The following is a 10055-nucleotide window of genomic DNA, read 5'->3' on the forward strand; positions in this document are numbered from 1 at the left end:
TTTTTTTTTTTTTTTTTTTTTTTTTGAGACAGGGTTTCTCTGTGTAGCCCTGGCTGTCCTGGAACTCACTCTGTAGACCAGGTCCGTTGGTGTTTTTCAAGACAGGGTTCTTCTGTGTAGCCCTGGCTTCCCTGGAAAACTCTCTGTAGACCAGGCTGGCCTTGAACTTCGAGATCCGCCTGCCTCTGCCTCCCAAAGTGCTGAGTAGAAACCCATTCTTGCATAAGCGAGTCAGCCTTGCTCTGCCTCCATTTACCTCATCTGTGAATGGGAACATTGCTCAGACAGGGCACTGAGGAAAGTGTGAGAACATTAGAGCTACGTCCCATGGGGAGGCAACCTTCAGACTTACAGGAAGCCAGGTACAAAGTGACATCACGGGCTTACTGCCATTAGCCAGGCAGACATTCAAATGCCTGCTTAGAGGAGCAAGAGGAAAAAGCTGGCCCCAGGCAGGCAGAACAGCCTGTACTGAGGTACAGTAGGGCCAGAACTGTCCAGTCTGTTGAGAGTGTCTGTAGTAGGAGAATGTGTGTGGTGAAGTGAGGCTGGCGAAGGGGAGCGAACCTTGAAAACCACGCCATGTTTAAATGCTTGCCTTCCATGGAAGGAACCTGAGGGACCCCAGCTGCAGCTGGTGTGGCAAGCTGGTCCTGACCGGGGGGCAGTGGCGTGGGCGGGCAGCCAGAGAGTCAAGGTGGGAAGTCAAAGTGGAGAATTCAGGAGAAGGGGCAGGTTTGAGGGGTGGGCTTGTGAGATCCGGTGGGCGTGTGGGATGGTCTCCAGCTTCTGAGAAGTAGGCCAGAACCAAGTGGAGACAGTCTTCACTTTACAGAGGGAGTGGAGGCTCTGTGACAGGATGTGATGATGACACTTACCCAGTGTCACACTTTCAGGTTTGAAGTGTTTTCTTTGTCCTGTTTTTGCCAAGGAAGGAGCCGAGCGGTTCCTACAGCCAAGAGACCGTCTCTCACTGCAGACAGCAGGGCTTAGGGCAGGGCAGCCAGAGCCCCGAACACAAAAGAGGGTTGAGGAGCCAGAACATGTCCCGGGTCTGAACGCTTGACTCTTTTCGGCAGGATCCAGAACACCTGTTTGAAACCATTTCTCAAGCCATGCTGAATGCGGTGGACCGGGATGCTGTGTCGGGCATGGGCGTCGTCGTCCACATCATGTGAGTATAGGTTGGGAGAACCCGATAAATACTTCACAGATGTAGTGTCTCCTCCTGCCCCACAACACCACTGACCCTCCTCAGGCGTGAGATCAGAGAGGGTCCCGAAGCAGGGCCTGGTGACTGCAGCCAGGTGGCGGGACATTTGTATTCTCAGCACTGGGGAGGCTGAGGCTAGGGGATTTTGAATTCAAGATTAGTTTGAGGAAGTGGGGGACAGAAGGAAGGAGTGAGCAGACAACGGGCCCGCTTTACTAAGGTAGGCCACTGGGTGCTGCCCAGACTCTCCAGGCTTCGGGTGACAGTCTGTGACTGAGTCTCCTGATGGTGGACCTTTCTTTCCTTCCCTAACAGTGTCCCCAGAGTTTCAGGGGTGATGATGGGCAGCAACTTCCTGCAGACGGAGTGGCTTAGGGCTCCCCATCATCCTCGCGCCCTCCCGTGTGCAGCCCAGAACTGTGTGTGTGTGTCTCACATTCCAGTCTCTAGTCAGACCTGAGGTGCCTGCTGCCCTCTCCCTGTCACCAGGACCCTAATAGAATGGAACGGTGTCTGCTTTCCTCGTGGGTCCTGCTCACTGACCATGAAAAGCAGAATGGAGCCATCCAAGGGTTTTGTGTCTTCCGTAGTAAGACCGGGTGCTTGTGGCAGCACTTGCTCTGTAGGCCTGGGGTCTCTGCTCCTTGGAGGGTGTCTCTCAGTCTACCCCAACCATCTGCAGCAAAGCTCCCCGCCCCCGTCTATCCTGCCCTCAGAACAGACTATAGGGCAACAGCCTCTCGGGTCGCCAAGCAGCCGTTCCCTTACAGCTGAGGCTCGGAGGAGAGGCGGACGGGAGACAGTAGACATGACTGTCCTGACTTTTCTCTCTTCGACAGTGAGAAAGACAAGATCACTACCAGGACGCTGAAGGCCCGGATGGACTAACCTGTGCTCTGTGGATGGACTAACCTGTGCTCTGTGGATGGACTAACCTGTGCTCTGGTCCCATCTCCCTTTTGTTGTTTTTCTTTTTAATAAAAATCACCTTTCTTTCATGCTTGCCTGCCTTTGTTTCTGCAGCTTTGTCCCCATCAGGGAGAGTCCAGTACAGAGCAACTTTATTCAGTTGTCTTTGGTTCCCGCCCCGCCCCCTGCTTTTTTTTGGGGGGGGGTGCAGGGTATTGAACCTGGGCCCTCGGACATACTGAGCACACATTCTCCAACCCTGTGTTTCCTTTTGGACTTGCCCCTGCTGTGTCAGCACACCTGGGGCCCCCTACTAGGCACCGGTGGATGCCTGCGCTGTGCTGTGCAGAGCATGCCTTACCTAATGTAGAACTTGGTCATTGTGAGCCAGGGCAGCCTTAGAGATGAAAAGCACTCATACATGTGTCTAAATCTGCTTGCTAAGTGGTGGTGCAAGGAGATAAGCCCCATGTTCCAATTGTCCCCAGACCTGGGTCCCTCTCATTCAGCTCGGCTGGCAGTCTCCCAGCCTTCCAGTGCCTCAGTGGGATTTGGCCAAGGACTGGTGAGTGATCTAGGTCAGTGTAGTTTATCTTTGTCTTCATCACTTCGGCGGGGAGGGGAGGGGTGGTCGCCAAGCTGATTTCACTGATCACCTAGAACATGGTCTGGCACACGGTAACCTGCAGTCGATTCAGTGCTCCAGTACGCGGCTGTCTGCATGGTTCCGGGTAGCCTCTGAATGGTCTGAGGGCCCATTAAAACACATTCCTATTGAAAATAATCTTGTGGTTCTGGGGGAATCAAACCCAAGGCTTTCAGTATTAGGCGGTATTCTACCACCAACCACAGCCCAGGGTGTCCAGGCTCCAGGGACCTTCCCACCTATGCTTTTTGGGCTGGGTTATAGATCCACACAACCCTAGGGGGATTTGAAATTTTTGTTTTTTAACTTTATGAATCAGAAGGTCTGAGATGAGCTAAGTTTTGTTTCTGAATCTCAGCTGCCACTGACATAGATGGTCCAAGTCCACACTGAGAGCTACTAAACTTTTTTTTTATTATTATTTTAAGATTTATGTGTGGGCTGGTGAGATGGCTCAGTGGGTAAGAGCACCCGACTGCTCTTCCAAAGGTCTGGAGTTCAAATCCCAGCAACCACATGGTGGCTCATAACCATCCGTAACAAGATCTGACTCCCTCTTCTGGAGTGTCTGAAAACAGCTACAGTGAACTTACATATAATAAATAAATAAATCTTAAAAAAAAAATATTTATGTGTATGAGTACTGAGTACGCTTATCTGCATGTATGCCTGCCGTGCCAGAAGAGCGCATCAGATTCCTTTACAGATGGTTGTGAGCCACCATGTGGTTGCTGGGAATCAAACTCAGGACCTCTGGAGGAGCAGTCAGTGCTCTTAATGACCCCCTCTATCTCTCCCTGCCTTTTTGGTGTGTGTGTGTCTGTCTGTCTGTCTGTCCTGGAAATGGAACCCAGGACCCTGAACATGCTAGGTAAGTGCTGTACCACTGAGATACACGGTCCAGCCCAAGTACTAGCCTTTAAGGTACAAGTATATAGATGGATAACTGAAGGCTCACAGGGACGCTGTATTCAAAGCCACACAGGCAGTTGGGCTACATGGCTCCCAGCCACTGTCTATGCACAGCTGAAGGGAGGAGGGGGCCATGGCACATGGTAACATCTTATGGGCAGGCTGCCCAGTACTGTGAGGTCAGTATTGCTCAACAACTGCACCTCAGAACGGACTGCCGCCACACTACCGCTCCAAACCATACACTCATTTTTGCCTCTAAAACTGGCACAAACACGTTCTAATTCTGAAGGAGGGTGGGTTGCATCTCAAAGGACTCACATACCAGATGTACACAAAGCTTTTTGAGTTTTATTTTGTCCTCCCATTTGGAGATTCCTTTTTTTAACATGCATGCATTTTAAAACAGTAACAGAGGCTCGAACTGTTCAGAGCAGACGTTAGACAAGCACAGGGGTGAAAATTCCTATTTTTTTTAAAAAATGGAGCTTGCAGCCAGAAATGGACAAGTCACATGTGGTGGGTAGAACTTTAATCCTGCAGGCCCAAAGATGACTCTAAATTTCATTCACATTTTGTGTGTGCAATGTTCTGACCAGCTGCTGAGATGTGCTAAGCAGATGGTCTCCCTAAATGGATGGGCTCCCACCTCATAAAATGGTTGTGGGCAAGGGACGGGCTCTTCGGGTGTCCTCAGCCTCCTTCCTGGTGAGCTGCATCTCATTTCCCCTTGGCGACACTCATCCTAAGTGGCACACCTCAGAAGACTGGGACCACGGCTGGCAGATTTTGGCTAGCTGTCTGTGTTTCCCTTTGAGACACCCCCCCATGCCCGCCACCGGCCATTACTGCTGGTGAGGTCTCTAAACTTGGGAAACCACAAGGTCAGAGCTCTGAGGGCTGTCTCGGTACACTGTCCTTTCTGCCCAAAATACTTGAGTAGGTCAAGCACTAGAAACAGCTAATGGTTTCTCCCTTTCAACCTGAATTGTTAAAAAGACAACTGGGGGTGAGGTGGGGTGGGGTGCGGGACTGGCTACTGAGAAAGTCCTGGGTCTTTGGTCCACCTCCCCAGGGAGGCCTGGCACATGGTGAAGAGGGGAAGCTTCTAACAGAGTCCAGTCTCTCCTCCCTTGAGCACTGCTAGGGGACCTGTTCAGGCCTAAAGCCCAGGACTGAGAAAAGTGATTGGGGAGGGAGGAAGGGGGGGAGAGCTGCCTGGGGGTGGGGGACTATAGTGCCACTGAGAACAGCCTGGGGGCCACTCATGGCGCCAGCCACAGACCAGTAACCCCTGAGCTAGATAAGGAGAGATTTAGCACTGCAGCGGAACTGAACCGCACTCCTGGCACTGCCCTGCAGACTGGGAACACGGCCTGAGGCCACTGCTTGGTGTCAGAGTGTTCATAGTATCCCTTGTGTCAGCTGGATGTGAGATATATTTTCTCAGCTCCACAATTTCCACAGGAGGGATGGGGACTGGCTGCTACACAGTCATCGGGAGGGAAAGGGCCGGGGAATGGAATTCCCCGCTTTCCCGCATCCAGACCTCACCCAGTTGTCCAGGACTCTATTCTTAAATGTCTATTTCTGGAAGACCCAACATGATTCTGGATGCCATAAGACAGTCTGGCTGTTCTGCATGGCCCTGAGGAGTCAAGTTAAGGGTCTTGTCTTCCCCTTGACACCTGCTGCCCAGAGCGTGACTGGTGGGACTCAGGAAAAGAGGGAGCAGATAAATGGGGGGAGGGTGTGATCATTTGGAGATTGAAGCCAAATAGCACATCTTTGTCACAAAGAGAAAGAAAACTTGTATGAAATGAAGACAAAGAGCTTTTAAACACATGAATGCCAAAGGAATCAGAAAAGTCAAACCTCAGGGTTTTGAAGACGGCGCAGAGAATGACCTAAAAACAAAAACAACAACAACAAAAAAAAAAACCTAAAATCCACCAAACCACAGCTCAAATATTTTGACCCACTCAACAATACTGTCAGGAAAACAGAGAGCTTGAAACAGAAAGCTACCTCTCAAAATTGTAAACAATATACAACAAAATGAAATAAAACCCCCGCAAACCCACCGTTAGCCCAGTTAGACGGCTTTGATAGGACTGTTAGGCTCTGCAGACACACAGCAGGACCGGCCAGGAGCATCGACTTCCAAGCCTGGGGCACATCCAGAGTTTTCACTCTTGATTGTGAAGTGGGAAATCAAGTCCAGACATTATTCCTACGTAACCCCTCTCCTACATTAAAATCATTTCTCCTTGAACCATGTGGTTCTGAGTCCTTCCCCAAGACCCCTGTGGTTCTGCTCCCCAGAACCTTATTTGTTGTTCTCTTCCTGGGAAGGAGTGGGCCCCCACCTGCCTCATCCAATTGGCAGCCCCAGAGAAACCCAAGACTGCCATCTTGCTTCCTGTCTTAGTTCAGTGCAGGGGTAGGGAGGCCATGGCACAGTGGCCACTCCCCAGCTCCCCAAGCTGAGCTCGGCCAGTTTGGGAGGCAGGCGTTGGAAATCATCTCTTCACCCATGACAGTTTCATAAGCCAGCTTCACATCTTTGGGGTTATCTACAAAATTTCCATCTCATCCTAAATTCCCGATTCCTTCTGAGGGAGCTAGGAAGAGGTAGGGAGTTTACCTCCTCCAAGGGCAGGCCGAGAAGGCCATTTTTCTCCCTGGCAGCCACTTGCTCTGGTGGCATCAGAATGACTTGTATAGCTCCCTTCTGAGGCCCTGGGCCAGAATCCTGAAGGAGGCTGCAGGCTGTCACCCTTTCCAAGGAGGACCGTAGGCAGATTCCCAAGTTCAGAAAGAGTGAGGGTGACAAAGAAAATCAGTCAGCCCTGAGGCTGGGGGATGGGCAAAGCCCCATGTCAGGCCTCCAAACAGGCTTTTCTGGGGTCACCTCCTCAGGTGACTCCGGCAACCTCAGGTGGAGCACCTTGCTGGCTAAAGCTGTCCAGGTGAGAAGTCACAGGCACAGGAGCCAGACATACCTGCACGGCAGGCCAGGCTTGGAGTGGCAGCTCTGCGAGGAGCTCTGCACTGACCATTTGCCAGTTACAGGCAACTGCACCCAGAGGTCAGTAGTTAGGATATGGAGGGTGCACACGGGCCAGGTTTACACATCTTAGTTTCTGGGACCTTCCCAAAGGGAAACAGCCATCGAAACACAGGGGTCCCAATAAACGCCACGATGCTTGGTGGTTCCTCTGGAGCCAGTGGGTGGCAGCCTTGACAGACATCAGAACCCCACTCAGAGGCGCAGGTGGCTTGGTTGGTGATCTCTGGGTTCTTTGAGAACCGGCTGTCTGAGGGCTGCTTCCTGGTCATTCACCGTCTCATAAAGACGAACCTGTTCCCCTCTGAGGCCTCTGACTCCGGTCCAAGGCTTCAGGGTCAACCTGCCATGTTCTCCTGCGAGATCGGGGTGGAGGAGCCAAGGTCAAGTTTCCCTTGGATCCAAGGTGGAAGCATGGAGGGGGTGATGCACAATACTCCAGGAAATAAAAAAGTCCATCCGGGTGAGAGCAAAAAAACGTGGCTGACTGAGGTGTCTGACCCCTCACGGTGTCAGAGCAACTGCTGCTCTTGTCCCTTGTCCCTCGTGTGGCCTGAACTGAAGGGAACTGAGAGCCTGACAGGAAGAGGGAGAGCGCCGAGGGTGATGACACACAGCGTTAGACAGAGTGATCCTGGAGCGGTGAACTGAAGAAACAAACCCAAATAAACCCACCAAGTCAACTCCGGCCCCTGGGTATCATAAAAGGTGACAGAGATACCAAAGAGGAAACCCTGTTTTAACCAGGGGCAAAAGGGGCAGATCAAGGGTGCTCGGGAGGTAAGGCTGCATCCTGTGAGCGTGCAAACAGCCCGTCCCAGGCCGCAGTCCCTTTACCAAAGCCCTCACAAGCCCCCCGCTCGGCTCCCCACCCTCCCTTCCGGCCCAGATACACCCTCTCCCGATCCCCGACCCCCGGTCCAGCAGTCTGGCCCTGGCAGAAGGTTAGAGATGATTACGTCAGGATGTTGGACATGAACTCGTTGAAGCGTTTTGAGTACTGCTCCGGGTTCACAGTGGAGATCTCAGCCCCTGCCTGGAACACACAAGACGTGGACTCGGGTCAGAGGTTCAAGCCTGACCAGAAGCCCAGGAGGTGACAGCTGAGAGGCCTGGAGTCTGCTGGAGTTTTTCTATTTATTGTTTAGACAACAAACAAACAAACAAACAAAACCCACTTAATTTTAGACTATTGGTTCTGGTTCTCAACCTTCCCGGTTTTGGGTATGGCTAGTGCTGACTTTCTGCGCTTCCTGCCTCAGTCTCCCAAGTACTGGTGTGTCATTAGACAACGAGCCTGCCATTCAGCACCAAGGATCACCAGGCCGGACAGGCCACCTGAGGAAGTGGCTCGGATGTCACACCAGAGCTCTCTGGGACTCTCCTCTGACTGACACACTCCCTTTAGACATAGAGAGGCAACGTAGAGGTGGCACAAAGGCCCTGGCCTCCGTGGGGGACAGCGTGTGGGGAGCCCAGCCTGTGGAGAGCACTGTGCGCGTGTAAACAAAGCTATTCTTGGCTGTTCAACAAGATGCACAGTGCCCAGCAGCCCCCGGGGGAGAACAACCGGCAGCTCGGGGCCCAAAGGCCAGACAACTCCTGGGAAAACCAAGGTGTGTTTATCACCGGCCAGGCTGGGCAGAGATGGAAATTCAGGCAGACAAGGGAAGGCAGTTGCTCTCCGAGGCTACTGGGGAAAAGGGCATGGCACATCCCCAGAGCACCCTTCAGGCGCTCTGAGAGGGGCACAGATGTACTAGGCTGGGCTGGGCCCAGAGGAGACTGGGAACCCACTCACCCCATGTTTCACCGTTTTGGCGGCGTGTGCAGCTTTCTTCTTAGCGTCATAGGGTGTGAGGATGTCAATGATAGCCATGAAATAGACCTCCTTCTTAGGGGCACCTGCACGGAGAGGACAAAACGTGTCCAGGGCACAGCCATACCTCCTGGGCCCCAGGTTCAGCATTCCTCTGTCATTTTGTAGTCAGGGAACAGAGGGTTCCTTATAAATCCTGTCTCCTCCAACCTTTGGTCACTCTGTAGGACTGAAGCAGCAATGCAAAAGGGTCTGTCCTTCCCACAAGCTGTGCGTTATCATCCAAGACAGCCAGAGAAGTGACATAGGACTGGAGAGAAGGAACCCCAGGTTCCAGTCCCCTCAGGGTGGCCGTAAACAGTAAACAGAAGCCTAGAGGCTGGAGGTGGTAAGTCACCCATGAATGAGGTGGGGATGCAGACACTCCCCCACACACAATCGCAACAGTGAGCAGAAGCATTCGGGGCTGGCCGGGCAGAGCGGCACGAGCTCTTACTTTCATGGCTTTTCATGGCATAGACATCCACGGAGGGGTCGAACTCTCCTGGGCCGAAGAACCGGGGGAAGCTCAGGAGGTTGCCAGGGCTGTCTGGAGGCGTGCCGTAGGAGCAGAGCAGGCTGCCACCCACCCCGTCATTCTCGCATTCCTCCTCCTCCGCTCGCTCTTCCACCTCCATCTCCTCCTGCTCTGCCCGGTCCACGTCGTGGATGCCCACCAGGAGACTGTAGTCCATGATCTTCAGCTGGGCCAGGAACTAGGAAGGATGGAACGGACCAGTGAAAGATTTATATGGGATGTCCCCCACGCTCCAGGCATCTGGAAAGGAAGTAAGCAACTCATTCCACTCCTCCCCACTCCGGCTTTCAAAGTGCAGCGGGAGTAGTCTCCACTGCTCAGCAGGGCAAGGAGGTATAAGGCTGGCGGCAGGGTGGCAGGAAGGACTCCCTGAGGACAGGCACAGGGCTGTGGCTACAAGAAGAAGAGCAGACAGACTGGCACAGGCTGTAGAGTAAAGAGCAAAGTGCCTGCTGCTGGAGGGAGGAGCAACCCAGAATGATGTCCCGCCACTGCCACCGGAGTCTGAGAAGACATGGCGGCCCGGCAGGAAGGCACGCAGCACCGGGGAAGATGGAGAGACTGACGCCACACTGCCACACTGCCGTTCCTCTCAAACCACTCCCAGGTGCTTCTGGGCCAGAGGCCAATAGAGTGTGCTGGCCAGGCTGGCCTGAAGGGAGTTGGTTTGTTTCTTTTGTTTTGTTTTTAAGCTGGATGTATTCATGTACAAGTTTAATCCCAGCACTTGGGAGGTAGAGGCAGGCAGATCTCTACGAATTTGAGGCCAGCCTGGTCTACAGAGTGAGTTTCAGGAAAGCCAGGTCTACACGAAGAAATCCTGTCTCAGCCAACCCTGACACCACAAAGAGAGAGGGAGAGAGGAGAGAGGAGAGAGGAGAGAGGAGAGAGGAGAGAGGAGAGAGGAGA

The 10055-nt window shown here is 52.9% G+C and overlaps 2 protein-coding genes across 2 annotated transcripts in view; one reads left to right on the forward strand and one right to left on the reverse strand.

Moving 5' to 3' along the window:
* Positions 1-2211, forward strand: part of Psmb3 (proteasome subunit beta 3) — a 10002-nt gene extending 7791 nt beyond the window's left edge. The window contains exons 5-6 of the mRNA XM_021213384.2: positions 1080-1174; positions 2053-2211. Of these exons, the coding sequence (XP_021069043.1) occupies positions 1080-1174; positions 2053-2101 (144 nt within the window). The 3' untranslated portion in view covers positions 2102-2211. The remainder of the gene's footprint in view (positions 1-1079; positions 1175-2052) is intronic.
* Positions 2212-4009: 1798 nt separating this feature from the next.
* Pip4k2b (phosphatidylinositol-5-phosphate 4-kinase type 2 beta) overlaps positions 4010-10055 on the reverse strand; it is a 29193-nt gene continuing 23147 nt past the window's right edge. The window contains exons 8-10 of the mRNA XM_021212756.1: positions 9066-9324; positions 8552-8655; positions 4010-7786 (exon numbers count right to left, since the gene is read on the reverse strand). Coding sequence (XP_021068415.1) covers positions 7706-7786; positions 8552-8655; positions 9066-9324 — 444 coding nt within the window. The 3' untranslated portion in view covers positions 4010-7705. The remainder of the gene's footprint in view (positions 7787-8551; positions 8656-9065; positions 9325-10055) is intronic.

This window comes from Mus pahari, chromosome 14 (genome assembly GCF_900095145.1).
Source record: "Mus pahari chromosome 14, PAHARI_EIJ_v1.1, whole genome shotgun sequence".
NCBI classification, from domain to species: Eukaryota; Metazoa; Chordata; class Mammalia; order Rodentia; family Muridae; genus Mus; species Mus pahari.